The sequence below is a fragment of the Chroicocephalus ridibundus genome, chromosome 10 (assembly GCF_963924245.1).
Source record: "Chroicocephalus ridibundus chromosome 10, bChrRid1.1, whole genome shotgun sequence".
Taxonomy (NCBI): Eukaryota; Metazoa; Chordata; class Aves; order Charadriiformes; family Laridae; genus Chroicocephalus; species Chroicocephalus ridibundus.
Genome location: NC_086293.1, coordinates 7,643,832 through 7,661,950, shown reverse-complemented (window position 1 = coordinate 7,661,950; position 18,119 = coordinate 7,643,832). Strand labels below are relative to the sequence as shown.

At 39.6% G+C, this 18,119-nt stretch overlaps 1 protein-coding gene across 2 annotated transcripts in view; it reads left to right on the top strand.

Annotated features, from left to right (window-relative positions):
• The first annotated feature begins 238 nt into the window (after positions 1–238).
• Positions 239–18,119, top strand: part of NISCH (nischarin) — a 32,687-nt gene continuing 14,806 nt past the window's right edge. For both annotated transcript variants that reach the window (XR_010072854.1, XM_063348563.1), the window contains exons 1-9: positions 239–471; positions 6,205–6,288; positions 7,030–7,212; positions 10,891–10,939; positions 12,563–12,726; positions 14,296–14,391; positions 15,876–15,971; positions 16,543–16,695; positions 17,963–18,031. Coding sequence is in view for 1 of the 2 variants with exons in the window: in XM_063348563.1 (XP_063204633.1) it covers positions 385–471; positions 6,205–6,288; positions 7,030–7,212; positions 10,891–10,939; positions 12,563–12,726; positions 14,296–14,391; positions 15,876–15,971; positions 16,543–16,695; positions 17,963–18,031 (981 nt within the window). In the remaining variant the exon portion in view is untranslated. The remainder of the gene's footprint in view (positions 472–6,204; positions 6,289–7,029; positions 7,213–10,890; positions 10,940–12,562; positions 12,727–14,295; positions 14,392–15,875; positions 15,972–16,542; positions 16,696–17,962; positions 18,032–18,119) is intronic.

Here is an 18,119-nt window from a genome sequence, read left to right as displayed (position 1 = left end):
CACCGCTGTCACCCCGCACACCGCTGCGCCTCTCCCGGCGGGAGAGCCAGCGCGCATGCGCGCCCCCGCCCCAACCCCCGCCCCGACTGCCATTAGCCCCGCCCCTCCCTGTGTCAAGCCCCGCCCCTCCCAGCATAAACCCCGCCCACACCAGCAAGTCCCGCCCCTGCCGCCGCCGCCGGCTGCCAATAAAGAGGCGGCGGGCGGGGCGAGCCGCACCCTGACGGGGCGGGGGGGGGTAGAGCTAAGATGGCGGTGGTGGCAGCGCGGGCCGGGTCGGGGGCTGGTGCAGGCGGCGGTGGCGGCAGCAGCAGCAGCTACCAGCGGGGAGCGGTGACGGCGTGAGCGCGGCGGCGGCCGGTCCCCTGCACTTCCCGCGGCGTCATGGAAGCGGCGGCGGGGGGCGAAGACGGCGAGGAACCCCCGCGGGAGGCCCGCGTCGTGGGTTCCGAGCTGGTGGAGACCTACACGGTGCGGGGCCGGGGCTGAGGGAGCGCCGGGGCTGAGGAAGCGCCGGGGCCGGGGCTCCCGCGGGGGCGAGCGGCGAGGCCGTGAGGGACGTGCCGGTGTCAGTGAGGCGGGGGGGAGCGGGCGCGCCTTAGGCAGCCTGAGGGGGAGCGGGCTGAAGCCGGGAGGGCGCAGCGCTGCTTTCTCTGAGGGAGCCCGGCAGCGGTTCTGGGCCCGGTTTTGCACCCACGGTAAAGCTAAGGCGAGAATAATTTGGCAGAGGTTTCCCAGCGGTTTCTGCCGCCGTGGGGGAACGTGTGTTGTGGGAAATCGGCCCCGGAGGAGCGGGGCTGCGGGTCTCTGGCCGGGGGGGCCCGGCCCCGGGGCTCCTTGTAGGGAGAGCCGGGGTTTTAGTGGAGGCTATTTTCAAATGTCACGTTCTCGCCCATATATACCTATACATATGCGTGTATATGTACATATGGTTATGAAAAAGTGTTATCGAGTCAACATAGCTTTTAAATTTGGACTAAATATAGTAAGAAATATTTTCTTCAGGTGAACAATACTGTAAAAGTCCCTCTTGAAAAGCTAACCTTATTTTCAGAGTAAATCAGATGATTTAGGATAGACAGTTTTTTCTCTTACCCCACAAAAATAAAAAAAAGGAAAGATTGTCAGCAGTGTTTTTATTTGGAGAAGGAATTAAATTTTTGATGTATAACTTGTTTTTTAACTGGTTGTATTCTACCAAGAGTTAATTGGTCTGTTTTTCAGGAAGAAGCTCATCATAAAACAAACGTCAGCATAATTACAGACAGAAAGCATCTTGAGCACACCACCCTTTGGTTATATAACTAAAAAAATGTTTTCTGCTCTTACCTTCTTTTAGTGCGGTTTGAATGATCTTTTTTTTATATAGAATGTCTATAGTGACATCAGGTTTCTTCCTGTTGTAGGAACCTAAAAGAGAAAAGGGAGCAATGGTCTAGAAAGGCAGTATTTGTAAAGTTGTGTAATAGTTACAAGTAATACTTCAGGTTACTGCCTCTGAAAAGGTACATGAAGAAAACAGAGCAACAGGAGAGTGATTTCTGAGTTTTTAATAGGACAGAGCATTTACACAGCTGTAGTACATGAAGGGCCTAACTCCTTTCTGATTGACAACCCTTGAAACATCATTGTGTGGGAATGACTGTCAGGTGGTGAGTAGCCATATTTACAGGCAAAAATGTCATGAGTGTTCAGTGAGGGAATTGGTTTGAAGCTTAAAATAAATTCTTGAAAATTCTTTCAGCTCTTTCTGTCTTGTTAGTTACGTAATGTGCAGTCACAGAAGTGATACTGCTGCTGTTGAGATGTTACTGCCTTGTGAGTTAGGATGTGGTTCATCCCCCAAGCAAGGTTGCTTTCGCAGTCCCCGATGAGCCCAAGAGGCATGGCGAGGCTTGCGGTATGGTGACTGGAAACTTCCATTTGAGGTGTGAACCAAGACTTAGCAGAGCTCATGTTGTTGTTGAGGATTTCCATTAGTATTTTGCAATACCAGTGAATCAGAAATTCAAGTGAATTTAGTTGAGATGATGTCAAAATGTTATCTGCCCCCTTATTCCAGTGGAGGTTATGGGCACAGGAGGTGAAATGTTAGCTGCTTTGTGGCTTCAGCCTGCAAACTACTATTGTGGTACAGCCAACCTTTGATAATACCATTAACGTGCTAGATTGAGCTGTAGTTCAGGCATGTATCTTTGCAGGTAGCGTTCAGCAGATCAGCTGATAGTTAGGGATAACATTTTAAGCTGCTGCAGCTAAACCCAAGGAGGCTTATTTTTTCAGGGCCACATTTCTTTTTTAATTATTATGGCTCTGGAAATACAATGCCATTTTAATGCCATTTTTCTTGGGAGCTTTAAAAGTAGAGTGTTTTAAAGGCAAGATTTACTAGTACTTTGGTCCTACTTTGATTCTCTTGCTGCATTTTTGAAGGAGTTGTGGCATTAAGCTTACCTGTGTGTAAACCTCTTAAAACTGTTAGCAGGACTCCAAGCCTGCAGACAGTTTGTATGAGATAGACCCAAGCCTCTAGAAATACAGGAATTTATCTTTAAATGGAAACAGAAATTTTACAAGATTATTCACAAGGTTAAATGTTTCACAAAAATTATAATTTTTGTTTAGCGTTCAAAAACAGATAAGCAGCACTTAAGGACTTGATAAAGACCTGTACCAGAGCAGAAGAAAGTGAAGAAATTAGATGGTGTAGAAGTCAGTCAAATCTGGTAAAGGTGAGAAAGGAAATATACCAGTAGCAGGGTGCATCTTTATCTGTTAACATGTAGTAGTCAAGGTGGCAGTGGTCCTAATTACATCCTTTTTTTTGAAAGTTATTTTTCTTCTGGCATCTGTGCTTCCTATTGTACTCTGTATTTCAGAGCTCATAATCTCAATAGAAGGAGGCTTATTTTAATGACATCCATTTGGCAGTTGTGAGATTAAATCCTGTAAAATGTGTTGGGGAGGCTCATGTTTCTGTGTAAATTTGAAGGTGGTTTTAAAAATGTGATTCTTGTTGGAGTTGCTAGGGTGGAAGGCAAGGTATGGATAAATCCAGCAGGAAAAAATACTGCACTTGTTGATGTTTTTTTTCTGTTGGGTTAGAAAAGTATGAGCGCTCTTACTAGGTATTTCTCCTGCATGTGCTGGTCCAGCTAGACGCTGACTGAAGACTGGCTGATTGCTAGAATGCCTCAAGGCTGCCAGTGCTTCATTTGTTTCCTGCTATGTATTTGTTTGGCCCAAAATTGCCTTCCTGCTTTTCCTGTCTTTTGCAGCTGTTTTTAATATAAATACTAGCTTTGTTATTTAAGGAAAATACTGTGGCTTCCTTGAATGGGCGTTAAACTAACTACTTCAGGAGGCAGGGAGGAGATGTGGTTGCATCACTGCACTGGAATTTGGGACCTACTGGCTGAAGTCACACCTGTGTCCCAGGCTTTTGTGGGCAGCTCTGCCCTTTTGCTTGACAGTACTGAAGTATGAAGTTGGATGAGGGAAACTGTAGAAATGCAAGTTTTCCATATAAAGTGAGATGGGCAGTTTTTTCTAATGTGTACAGGAAGTAAACAAAAGGCAGGCTGGAATCACTGCTGTTCATTTAACAGCTGGTTTAAAAATTATACATCTTAAAAAAGTTTTAGTAAATATTTCACCTTTAAATATTTAGGGAGACAAAGGCATGCTGGTTGGTGGTGTGAATACTTAACTACGAAGAGTTTGAAGTCCCTGGTTAGAAAAAATATTGAAAATATACAGCACTACAGATATGCTAGACACTTTATGAAGAACTTGGCCAAAACAACGGATTTATAGAAAGGTGTACAAAATTTGTTATACATAAGAGTTCGTTAGAGATATGGGGTGGAGGAAAGTCTGTGAATGTTAACGCTTTTGCATTTTAGCTCAGTAGAAATGCATATGGCATAACTATGGGTGGAGATTTCACATGGTATATTTATGTCTGGGAGACAGTGCGGCATGATAGAATTTCATCATCTCTCCATGTATGCCTTCTAGCAGTTGGCTTGACGGGTAGGCAGTCCTTGAAGAATCTTAATTTAAACTGTCAGCCTTGTCATTAATTGAAGATCAATTTATGTATCTGACTTCTTCAGAAACTTAACTTTTTTTTTTTGCTTTAAAATGATTGATTTCTGTATTGAAACAAGTCTTTGAAGCACCAGAAGCATATTGCATTTGTATTTACTCTTCAAGATAACAGCAGCATGTGGACTGATGTGAAATCAGTTGCTGTCATTCTGCGTACTGATGCTGTTTGAAGGGTGAATGTGTACTGCCAGCTCTGGCTGCGCTTTATGTGGGGATTACTATGGCTTTTTAAAGACTTAATTTGAGGAATTGTATCAGTGCATGAAACGCTTGCTTAAACGGGTATTTTCCTGACCAGACTATCTGTTTGGCTTACTGCTGTGTTTCTAGAAGTGGTCAGTGCTTGCCATTTCAGCAAAAAGATATGAAACCTTTATTATGTATTTACTCTGACTGTATTGTATACAGAGATGAGGGACATTTGTTCCTTGTCTCACGAGCTCTCAGTTGGGAACTGTGACGTTTACTGAGTTTTCAGCATCTAATCTGAGCTTTTATGCATTGCGTACTCAATGTGCGTTGCATATAGCTATGCTGCTTGCTCTGCCATAATTTAGTGCAGTCAGCTTTTAAAAAGAACTAGTCTTTTTATTATGATTTCTAAATGTAGTACTTCTTTAGTTCTGACTTTAATCTTCTGGTTTCTTTTGAGTCTCTCCTTGCATTCCTCAGGCTTATGAGGTACTTCTGAATGCTCAGGTTATTCCTGTTCTAATTTGTCACTGGCACAGTGAATAATCCTGATCTGCCATTTCCCAACACAACATGATGGGAAAGCAGATGCAGGCCTTAATTGAGAGTGTAATTCTGTGTAGGCATTCATCTCTTTTCAGTGCTCATCCGAACACTGACGTGTCATTTGCTGTATGCACTAGTCAGACATCTTGATTCAGTTCTCTGTAGGACTTGGGTTTTGTTCAGCAAGCCAGTGTCAGATGCTTACAGAAATATAATTGGTATGAGATATAGTCCATCTTTTAAAATGCAAGTGGTATTCTATTTAGGGTTTGTTATTGTGCTGGTCTGTACTAACAGTAAGCGAAAACTGGCCTTTTCCGTAACAAATTGAAACTTGATGCTTTTTCTTTCAAGTAGCAACTAGATGTGCATCATTCTTATAGCAGCTATGAGTCAGGTCTGTGATCTTTGGTAGTAAGCAAGTTCTCAACTCTATTAAATGCTTCCAAGATTTGATTACGAAGTGTTTTTTTCCCCAAGGAATATGGTTGTATTGGATAACACAGTTTATTTAATTTGTTATTTTCAAGTAGCTGTAGAACTGGTTTTGATGAGTCTTGTTTGTTTTCTACTTTGTGTGTTATTTTGTACTTTTAAATTTTCTTTGGGATGGCTTGTTTCTGCCATATCCAAAGGTAGATTGTGAGTTTCCTGGAGAACCAGTACTGTTCAATCTAGAAAGTCGCCTACAATGAAAATCTTGAATTGTTTGGTACATGGATGGTTAAAAATACTTAGTTTTGTGTGGGGAAAAAAAAAAAAAAGTTGCTTTAGATAATTTCAGTGATTCTTTGGTCACAGTTGTAACACTTGGGAAGTTATCTTGTGTGCTTTACCCTAAAAGGAATAAAACAGCTAACATCCAGTCAAGCAAAGGATTTGTCTAGATTTCTGAAGGGTTAAGCTCCAGATTTCTGCTTAACTGAGAAGTGACAGCAGGATGGTTGCCAAGTTCCTTTGCCTGTTGTGGAATTTGGTAGACTGAAGAAGGGGTGCTGCTGTCTCAGGCTTGTTGTGGATAGCTGTGAATGCCAACTTAGCTAGCAGAAGTCTTCAGAAAAAGAAGTAGCTTTAGAGATCTTGGTTATTAACCTTTGGGTTGCAAAATTAAAAGCCATTGCTTTACGTTAAGAAGCATCTGCATGTTTTTGTGTGTAGAGCAGCCTTGTGAATGAGATTAGGCGTCCTACATCAGCAAAGCCACTTTAGAGTTTAGATTAGCTTTTAGTTAACTATGATTCTTTAAGAATGTAGAATCACCTTATAGTGCTACATTAACCAGCACATCTCACAGTCAGCTTCTCTTTGAGACGAATGCTTTGCAGTTCCCTTACTTTAATTTCTTTCTTTCAGGTATACGTTATTCAGGTCAGTGTTGGCAATTATCAGTGGACAGTCAAACATCGTTACAGTGATTTCCATGACTTGCATGAAAAGGTAAGGATGTTAAAACTGTGGCCTCTGTCTCTTGCAAAATATTGTACAGTTTGCGTAGTTCTGTTGTATGTGATGTGAATTCTACACTCAGTAAAGCGCAAGAATATCTGCCAGATGCCATCTGAGCTGCAGACTAAATCCTTTTTGTATGAACAATACTACTTGCCACTGTTACACTCCCCTCTTAAACTGAGGGATGTTGGCCTGGACAACTCTAGCCTTGGACAGAGTGGATTTCAGGCTGCAGTCATTAGACGTTTTGCCAAGAGATGTTTATGATCAGCTGATGTGGTAACCAAAAGCTGGATTGGAGCAAAGACTCTCTTTTGGGAGGGGTGGATGATAAAACTGTCCTTAGACATTAGCATGGGGTAGTTAATAACCAGTGCTGATTAAAAATGACAAGTGAAAATGATGGAAAATCCACTATATTCAAGTGTGCTGTTTTCTTCGTCAGAAACGCACCAGTTGTTCTGTGGTTTTATTACCTTAGTTACATTCTGCCATGTCATACTGTGAGCAGTTCTCTCAAAAAACACTATTATTGAACTTATCATCATCTTATGTTAAAATATTCTTTCTGAAAATACCTAAGACTTTGAAGTCAATAGCTAAATTTATGGAAGTAATTTTATTTTTGGACCTCACCAAGATCAGGCAATGTGCTTTTAATGTGTTCTGTTGCATCTTTTGTGGAAGTTCAGATGGTGAGTTGGATAGTAACTGGTTTTTGTCTTTCAGCTTGTTTCAGAAAAGAAAATAGATAAAAATCTGTTACCTCCCAAGAAGATTATTGGAAAAAATTCCAAAAGCCTGGTGGAGAAAAGACAGAAGGAATTAGAGGTCTACCTGCAAACCCTGCTAGTCAAGTTCCCCATTACAGCTCCAAAAGTTTTGTCACACTTCCTACACTTTCATTTATATGTAAGTTGTTTTTAGCATATAAAATGGAGGCCTAAGTGTCTTTCCCTAGTTGTCTGACTTGAAGAGAATTGTATGGAATCTTCACAGAATAGCTGAAACTGCTCTTTTTTCAGCGTTTTGCACAAAGTAATAAACAAAACATCTTTAAGATTTTTGACACCACTTTTTATTGTAGTAGATACTGTGCTGGCAAGGAGTGTGGGTAGGGAGGAGAGGAGAAAATAAATGCTGGCAGGATAGTTGGAAGCTGTGAATAAATCTGAAGCTGAATTGGTTGTTAGGCTGAAGTCAATAGTGCTGGCTCTCCGAAGGAACATTGCATAATTGATCCACACGCACCCCTACTTAGTGGTTAATGGGTAGAGCTGTGGTTCACACTGAAACAGTTTCCAGTAGCCCAAATGAAGAAAAATGGTGCTTCTCCAGGAGAAGCACACTGATGAAGTGGCCTCTGGAGAAATAGCTCCAGTCAGCAGACAAAACATTATGGTAAAGGATGCTTGAAGTAAGAAGCAATGACTTGCTTTCCTGTTCAGATTGCAATTTGTTCGTTCATCTCTTGTGTATAATTAGACTTTTTTTTTCAGTATGGCATCATGTAAGGGGGAGAATGAACTTCATAGAGAGGAAAATGCACTGGAGAACTCAATGGAAAGGAGGAGCAGTAATTGCTTTGGGGAGGGATGTGCTGAGATGGCCCTCCATGATTTCATATGAAGGCTTCAGAAATGAGTCACAAATGGTCCATTAGATGTGTTAATTAAGCTTTAGCAACACAGAAAAAACCTGTTCTAGTTATGTTACGTGAACATAATTATTCTGCTAAGACTTTAGAGTTTGACTTAGATAAACAGTAGGTTTACTTCATAGTGTTGCTGTTGCCCTGCAGATTTCAATGAGAAGCACCAGTCTGTTGTGATCAAGCCCTCTAAAATTAATTAGAGGTCTTAAATGTATTAAAAATGCGTGTGATGATGTAGGAACAGTTCTGTTCAGATGGAGCAAACTTCCTGATTACCAGGAAGTTGCAGAATTTTTCTGTTCTCTGCCTACTCAGTCTCTTAAATGATGTCTGTTTCATTAACGTTTCAATGCTGTAACTTCAACAAAGGTTTTATGCAGGCAGAAATTCTTCCTAGTCCTGCTCCTGTTTTTCAGTTAGACTGGGTTTTTTTCCTGTTGCTGTAATGTTCATCCTTTTTTACTTTTCCAAAGAACTGGCATTATTTAGATACAAATGCTTCCCTGTTTCTATACTGTGCTTGTGTATTAAGAGCAAAGTTGTTGCTTAATCTGCATTTCTTTGCTTTAGGATGAGTCTGGCTTGAGGTATAAACTCAAATGTTTTTGCTTGGAACTTTGGAGTACTTTTGAATATTTATGAAAAAAAGTTAGTTGTTCAGCAGAAAAGCTAAATATTTACCACAACGATTCTACTGGAAAATAACCTTCCTGCTGAACTTTGATCTTTTAGAATATCTTTGTTACCAGACAGCCCGTGTGCATGCTTGAGCCATTATAAGCCCCGATATTGCCTCATTAGTTTATATAGGAAGGCTGCAATTTTTTGGCTATTCTTATTTGTAGCATTTCCAGTAGGGATTATTTAATTTTATTTGCCAGGTTAATGAAACTAAATGGAGTAGAAATATCTACAGTAAATACATTACAACCACTTTGGAGCCTTTACATGTCACAGGGAAAAGCCAGGTACGGTTTAGCAAAAAGAAGCAGTTGCATGTGACAGCAGTGTAGAACATTATTGTTACTTATTTTGTTGCACTGTCTTATACTTTGCCATCTAAGAAGATTTGGTTTGTTAACTTACAGATAGAAGCTTTTGCAAGAAAAGAATTGAGTACCCACAAACTGCTGTTCAGAGACACCTGCAGACAATGGACTTTTGTGGGTTTGATGCATATAAGTAGTTAGAGCTAAGACAGAGGTCTCTTGTAGACAGAGGAATAGAGTTGCTTTTTTTTGCCTGCTAGTCACTGAACAGTTCAAGTCATAATCTTGTTTCAATTATAAATGTAGAAAAAAATTCCTGCTCTGTGTCCCAGATGATGAAAGGGATACAGAGTATAGTTTTCATTATGTCTGTGCATGCCAAATGAGTGTAATTGGCTTATTCATATGAGTTGGAATTGTTGAATTTTGTTTGTAATGCAGCTTCTAGCATGTTGTTCTCAAAACTGTGGTGTGGAGGCTTTGTTCATCCTCAGTGAGTGGGGTTTCAGTTATACTAGGAATGTGCTTTTCTGAAATGCTTGCCTCATCAAATGAGCTGAACTGTCTGCTGCAGATGTCCTGTGGATTTATTCCCTTGTTATGAATCACGAGGGATTTGTCAGTGAAGTAGACTCATCAAATACTCATTTTGTGATGATCTATAGTACCTGTTTATCCTTTGCAGCTACCTTAAAATGAGATGTGTGTGTCTAGGGAAAGCTTCACTATCACAAATAGTTTTATTGTTTCTTTTTGTGGGCCTTTGAGAGAGAACTGATGGAAATGCTTAGAACTACTTCAGGACTTCCACAGAGCATTTACTTTTTGTGGAAAGAAGTATGCCCAGATGGGAAATACTTGTACTGATCTTTGTGCCCCTTCAGATTTAGAAAGAACAAATCCCTGCATTGAGTTTTCAGCCTTTTCCGTTCCTCCTGGAGCTGTCAGTGCCTGGAATGGAGTTGAGCACCTGGATAGGCCCAGGAGGATAGAGAAGATGGAAGATGGAAAAAGGGGGCTTTTGAATTACTCTGCAGCAAGCAGAATAGAGTTGAAGTCCAGAAGAGTAATTACTTTTTATGTATCTCTCTTTCTGGACATGTTTAGTTTGGAGAAGAGGAGGCTGAGGGGAGACCTCATTGCCCTCTACAGCTACCTGAAAGGAGGTTGTAGAGAGGTGGGTGTTGGCCTCTTCTCCCAGGTGAATAATGACAGGACCAGAGGAAATGGTCTGAAGTTGCGGCAGGAGAGGTTTAGGTTAGATATTAGGAAGAATTACTTTACTGAAAGAGTAGTCAGGCACTGGAACAGCCTGCCCAGGGAGGTGGTTGAGTCACCATCCCTGGAGGTATTTAAGAAACGTCTAGATGTGGCACTTCAGGGCATGCTCTAGTGGCAGAGATTGTAGGGGGGTTTTTGTGTGTGTGTGGTTGGACTTGATTTCAAAGGTCCTTTCCAACCATGAAGATTCTATGATTCCCTGTAGACCTGTTAATCTAAAGTTTTCTGTGTATTAGTGATACTCTGAGGAAATGTTGAGTGCATGATGCATTAGGTTAGTCTTAATGTTAATATTTAAAGAACACTATCCTTGTAATAGTTTCTTCAGAACTGAGCTTTCTTTGAAGTTGGACTAATGATGGCTAGTCATAGTTGCTCTAGTTGCTGTTGCCCTTTTCTAATGTATGCAGGATGTGATTATTTAAATGTAGTTCAGTATCTGCTATCTTGGAAATGAAAACTGTATGAAATTAAATAATTTCAGGTCATTTTTATGAAGTATTTTTAAGTTACAAAGAAATCCATAAGACATGATCACAGTTGATTTCTGTTTAAAGAAGTCCTGTACCGTAGCAAAAAAGGGAGACTTCAGCAAAAGTACATGTTGAAAAATTGTAACTGTAAGTATGTAAATAACACTTGATTACAATGGCTTATTCTTTACAGGAGATCAATGGGATCACTGCTGCGTTGGCTGAAGAGCTCTTCCACAAAGGTAAAGAACTTACAAGATTTTAACTGGGAATGGTTTCCTCTATGTGCATGCATTAATGTACCTGTGATATTTAATCTTCAGGCAATGAGAAATCTGAATATTTCATATCAGACTGAGACTTTTTCTTCACGTTTTTCTTGCTGCTTGAACTTTCATTCAAGCTGCATTTTGGGAGGAGCTGTAACAGTAGTGCCACTACATTTAGAAACAAAACAGAGAAATTGATGCATTTAGGTTTTGAAGAGGACCTACAAGTCTGTGTTCTTAAAGGATAGGATGTGATAACTGGTGATCAGAAGCGTTTGTTAAGCTTTCTGTCTTGGTATGTTTTAGTGTAACCTGTAAGGAAGTTTGGTTTATATCAATGAGTCCTGATATAGTGTGTGTTAAATGTGAGAGGGCACTTTACATATCTAAATAAATATTGTTCTTCCAGAATTCAGGAAACATGAGACCTGGTCAGTTAATTAAAGGATGGCCTTTGCTGAGGCTGGAAGGTGACAGTGACATGCACTTACTGTAACTGCAACAGCTCTAACTGGTCCATTAACAGTAGGAGGCATGTGAAATGATTAACCCATGCTAATTTTGTTTTGAAGGACATGATAGATGCTACTGTGTAATTCCAGTTGGCTAAGGTGATAGGTGAAGCCTGTTTCAGCGTGCCATTTCAGATTGTTCTGGCACAAAATTAACTTTAGGTCAAGCCATTTCAGAGGGTCCATGCAGCAAATTTTGGAACACTTTAAGGAAGCTCCTGAAGAAATCTTTCCTGACTTTGTAGTACCTGCAGTCCCACTGATACCAAAATCATTGATGTCTGACTGCTGTATATAGTGTAGCCATCCAGTAACATGTAGCTGGACGCTTGGACTTGCTCCCACTGAAGCCAAAGGGAATTTTACTCCTCAGAGCGTGTCTGAGAACTCAGCTTATTGTGAAAGCTGATGCTCTCTTGTCCCTGAAGTCAAACTGATGTCCCTAAAAGGAGGAGAAGAAAGGTATTAGTTGCATGTGTGCACGTTCTGACTGCCGTAGTGCTTTCAGAGAGGCTTTTGGATGCTGTTTCCTACTGTTGCTAGAATGAAATAGGATTGTAAAAATATTATCAAATAATGCATTTCCTGTTCTGGGAGTTTGCATTGGTATTAGTGTGGTGAAAGTCCCTTATACTCTCCAAGAAAATATATTTCCTACAATTTTGCATTTAGACAGAGGAGCAAAAGATGTCTGGGTTTTTTGGGTGGCAGGCACTGCTTATTCTGAATAGAGTAAGTCCTATGCTATAGAACTCAAGGATTTATCTCGGAAAAAGTTTAGTATCTCTTACCTTATATAAATGAACTTTGATTCCAGTCCTGTTAAGATTGAGGGAAACTTGCTATTAGTTGCACTAGTAGCAATATTTGAATACCTAAATTGTTTTGGTGTTAAAAAAAAAAATCTTAATTCAGCCATTCTACTTTAAAGTGGCAAAAAAGGACATTGTTTTGGTACCTTAATCATGAGCTTAGAGTATAAATGACAAAGACTTAATATCTATCATTAGATCTCCCATGTACCATTTATTCTTTTGTAACCATTGCAGCATTGTGTTTGATAACATCATACTCTGTTTTTCAGGAGAGCAGTTATTAATGGCTGGGGAAGTCTTCACCATCAGACCCTTGCAGTTATATGCTGTCACTCAACAGTTGCTACAGGGGAAGCCTACATGTGCTAATGGAGATGCCAAAACAGATCTAGGTCATATTCTAGACTTCACTTGTAGACTCAAGTATTTAAAGGTGAGCTATGCTTGCACACATACTGGAGATGTTGTTTCTATGACATGATTCTTAGCATGCTCTTGGAGTCTAGTTTGAATACACAAGAACTTTATTCATAGTAAACACCTGCAAGCATTTAGAAGTCAATATTAAATATCTCTGTTTATTGTCAGCCTTCAATACACATTGTTGTCTAATGAAGATGTTGATTCTCCATTGTGGTCTCTTCAGTAGTGCTCTCTGTAGAGATGCAATCACAGAATCGTAGTGGGTGCTAGTAGGAGTGGCACTGACCTAAATATTATGAATATTTGATAAATAAATAATATTGTTCTCTTCAACCCTGCATTCTTTACAAACACTCTGGGTAAGCCAATGTATATGTATATATATATGCATACAAGCACATGTGTATATAAATACTGTCCCCTTTCTCACCTTTGACTGTATCTGAAAGCTTTAAAAAACAACCCAACAAAACCCTCAGTTTCATAGATGAGATGGCACTGAATTTCTAGCTAAAATACCATTTCAGAATAAATGTAAAATAGTCTCAGAACAGATAATTTGTTTTTTTCCTACCAAATAACCGAATTGGACTTTTTCCTGAGTAATTTTTTTAACACTGCTTGCTACAGCTCAAAAACTTTTTAGCCCTGTTATTACATGAAGAGCAGCTTCCTTTGTGTGGTATGGTGAAACAAAGGGGAGTGGATCAGGGGAAGTGTCACTGGAGGACTTAGGTAGTTGCAAAAGCAAAACCACAGCTGTACTGGTATTCCTGTGGATCTTCAGTTGCCTTTGCCATCCTGTGTGTGTATAGAATCCTCTGAACAGAGGATTCTCTGTCTGGAGAAGAGCATGTTGTTTAGAAAAATGCCCATCTTCAGAATTTCTGGCCCTTTTGAATGCTTGTGAGTGGGCACCTTCAGAGCTTGGAAGATACATTTAGAATCATAGAACAATTTGAGTTGAAGGGTAGGACCAGACAAAAACCTTAAAGATTTCTCCCAAAATTATATTCACAGCAAACATAAATGAAAAAAACTGTCTTTTATGCTGCTGACATGCTCTGACTCCAGAATCCAATGACCACATGGAAACATTAGATGCAGTTTTATTAGATGTATACCAATGTCTAATGTTTCCTTCAAACCTGTATTGTCAGTGCCTTGAACTTCATCCCCTGTTGTGGAATTGAAGACAGTTCTATCTTGGAGGATCCAGATGTTTCAAGGAAGTTGTTTTTAGTGAATGCAGCTCTGCTTGTTCAGCTGAGAATGAAGCTTTGGTCAGTCTTGCCTATGGTATCTGTTTTGCATGCCTCGTGTGCTACAAAACACAAGCACAAGGTGGCAGTTCAAGTTCAGTGCACTTAGCTGGACCAACTAACTTTTTTTGCTGAAGAGTTAATCTGCAAGTTTCATGAATCATTCCATACTTGAAAAATTGGTTGAAACTTTGGCTGTCTTTCCAAGACAGCCAAACGGCACTACTGTATTTGTGCTGTTGCCTGCATAAGACTATCAAAAATGCGGACAAGTTGGATTATGTGCACTAACTCTGTTCGTAAATGTTGATTGCTAGGTCACTGGAACAGGGGGACCTTTTGGAACCAGTAACATTCAGGAGCATCTCTTGCCTTTTGATCTGTCAATTTTCAAATCGCTTCATCAAATAGAGGTATGACTGAGTGCTCATAATTTTATAGAGGCTCTGCAAATGCCAGGTCTGCTCTCAGAATAGGTGATTGTATGCTTTGATTTGGTGCTCTGTGTGTCTTTACAATAAAGTGGTTTCCAGCCATATACAAGCATGCCGTGAAGATCTAATAAATGAGTTAAAATGGTATCTCCTATTACAAAGTACTTTTCATTTGTAAAGCACCAAATATTTGTGATAATGTCCTGACGCTAAATTTGCTTGCGAAAGTACACTTTTGGATATAGTGGTTGTTGCTTGATGTTTTGCAGAATTTTTTCGTTGATCTGCTTTCAGTATAAATGACAGGGTTTCTAGAAGACGTTGTTCAAGGAGTATTTTGCAAAATAGTTTTCAAACCACTTCAGATCTTTCCAGAGAGAGAATATCCAATTGCGTCTACTGTTGATGGGTGTAGTACCTTTTCTAGTACATGAATGCTGTTGTCTCATTGATATGAGAGACTGAGTTGGTTAAGAACTGAAGTGGATTCCTGAAGTCAGTGATTTATTGACATTTTATTGTCGGAAAGAAACTACAGCAGTCTGAATAGTAGAAGAGAGTCTAACATACTGCAGAGAGGATATTGCAGAACAGTATCAATTTTCCTCTTTCCTGTGAGCATGGATAGTTTCAGGTGTAGCTTTGCTTAATGTGGGGAGAAAATAAAAGGTTTTTGGTCTTGAAGACTTTAGTAATTGTTCATGAAAAGTTTTGGATTGACTGGCACCAGATTGACCTTTCCACCCAGTAGTGAACACTGTCCAAAAATTTACAGTGGTAATTTGGAAAGAATTTTTTCAAGGGTGGCAGGAGCTCGCTCTCTATTTAGTGTGGTTTCCCCAGTACGCCAGCAAATGATCCGGTTGTAGTGGTTGCACAATGTGTGCAACCCTCTACAGAGGAGGACCTGGTTGATGGACAGAGGCTGCAGCAGACCTTTGATGGCTTTGTTCCAAGTCGAGCTACAGAAAAAAGACTTTGTAATCTTAAACTTAATCTGTGTAATTAGCTCACTAGCATATTAAATGATTAGATTAGTATCTTCACTTCCTAGGCATGTATTTTTTCTTATTATTATTCACACGTGATACCTAAATAAACATGTCTGCAGGTAGTCATAGTTTGAGATACCTCTCTTTTTGGTAGCAGTAAAATACTGTGCCCTATTAAACTACTTGAAGAATACATGAGGCAGAAAGTCAATGGAGAAGAAGCTTTGTTCAAATAAATGTTTGAATTTTACTTTTCTATAGTAATGTCTCTAATGTCTCTAATTTCTTGCTTTGGCTTTACCAAATGTTGGTATTTCTGACCTGATAATCTCAGGAGATTTTAAGGGAATGGTGTAACTGCTTTCCACATTAGTAGAGAATCTGCTATTGAAGCTTTTAGCTGCTGCTTCTGTGTCTCATATTTGTCTGTTCTAGCATTTCTAACTTTGTAACATTATGTTTTTTAAATAGATCAGTCATTGTGGGGGAAAGCTTATCAAAGGGCTGACTTCATCAAAACATACTCTGGCCACAATGAGTATTCGATTTTCGGCAACATCAATGAAGGTAAGAGTGAGTTCCTACTTCTGGTGAGTGTTTAAAGCATGTGCAAAAATAACATGCACATTGTGGAAATATCCATTTGGAGTCCATGTCCTTTTCTGTACTGCCTGTTGCAGGTTCTGCTTTTAGAACCATGGAACTGAAAGGGTTTGCTAAGCTTTCAGAATCTTAGCTTTAAGTGGAGAAGTGTTTACATGTGTCCCTTCACAGGGACATTTCTGATGCTTTTATTGGAATGTATGCTTCTGGTATTCATCCAGAACTGGATGTGTATGTCTTATTCTTTTCTCTGGGCTTTGATTTGGCAAGGGATGTCTAGTAGGGTAATTTTCACAGTCTCTCTGTTGTTCTACCACATTCTCCAATTTGGATTGGCTGCAAGTGTTGGAACTCCCTCCCTATAGATCTAAAATAATTCTGACCCACTCAGCTCACATTAAGACATACAACTTAAATCTGGGTGATCATAAAGCTTAAAGATCTCCCTTACATAACGTTGTTTGGATTGTTTTCAAAACTATTAGCTTTTACTGAAGACATGAGCATGATATTTTAGTGTGCTTGTCTTAAATAGGAAATCCTAGTGCCTGAGGCCTCTGAGTTTGACCAGTGGGAGCCAGAGGGTGCAACTTCGAGTTGTCCAGTGACAGCAGTTATCCCAACATGGAGAACTTTAACAACTTTGGATATGAGTCACAATAGCATCTCTCAAATTGATGATTCAGTGGTAAGAAATATTTTTTCATTTGTGAAAAAAGTATGATTGATCTTCTGTAGCACATTACACAGCAGGAATTTTGTATATGCTTTATATATCTTTTTTTTCTGAAAGATTTTAGTCTGCACTTTTTTTATGTTGATTAGCTACCCAAGTTAATGTTTAGGAGAATTTTTTTTCCTTTTACTACTTTGGTATTTTCCTTGCTAAAGGAGAAAAGTTTGTCATTCTGTGCTCTGTAAGCAACACTTCCATGAGTACGGACTTTTTGAAATATGCTTTACTGTTTGCATAGTCCTTAGGCCACTTACAAAGGTTTTTTTAAAAAATAACAAAACATGTCTTGGGCTCAACTTTGGAGTGTTATCAAGGCTGAAACTTCCTGCATATTGAAAAACCTGTGGTTTGCTGGCAGCCTTCTTGACATCAAAACAGCATGAAGAGCATGGAAACAAAATTTGGAGTATTTTGCCAGTACCTTAGAATTAAATTTTGTAAATCAGTTATTAAAAAAAAAAATTAACATTCATCACAAGGACATGTGTCAAATACTAATGTAATTTTTTGCTTTAACTACTCTTGTGAAGCAGGAAATAGTTATGTCTGTAGAGATCATGGACTTGGATCACAGTTTTCTTGTTAAGGATTTTCTTGTCATGTAGATTTATGAGTTCTTCAGGTCTGAGTCCAGGCCTAAACTACAAGGCAAATCATTGGTGAGATTACAGTCAAAATATAGCAGATGCAAATACATTGGTGTCAAAATTCAGCATCAAATTCAAGGTTTGAGTCTTCCAAAAATAAAACGCTTTCTGTGTTAAAGTGCATTTTTGAGAGGTTTGTGTGACCTTGTAATGCTTGGCTAGTATAATCAAATACTATAATCAAAACACAGAAACAAATCATTGATCTTCTGGTTTTTGGTAGCATTGTCTTTATCCAGGTTTCTGTGTAACATAGATATGCTTGTTGGATAAGATGGAAACATCTATTAATGATCTTAATCTACAGTTAATGGGGCTAAACTGGGAGCAGTTTCAGTGAGAAACCAGGTTTCAAATCAAAACTTAACCCTACTCCTCAGAGTAAGAGCAAGATTCAACTCTCTTGTTGCACTAGGTGATATGGAATGCTTTAATACCAAAAGCTGAGAGGAGAGACTGTGCATTGGATGATACCTTTGCTTTGCTCGTTGATTAGCTGTTAGTGAAGGAAGTATGGACTGATTTAAAAGCTAAAATGCATTCAATGCACACATTTTTTTCTCCTCTTCTAGAAATTAATTCCGAAGATTGAATTCCTGGATTTGAGTCACAATGGGGTGTCTCTGGTAGAAAATTTACAGGTAAATGATGCTTTCGAAGGTGACTTTTTTTTTAGAACACAGATTTTATTGCGTCAGAAGTTTGTTGCTCATCTTCCTCATGGAAGCC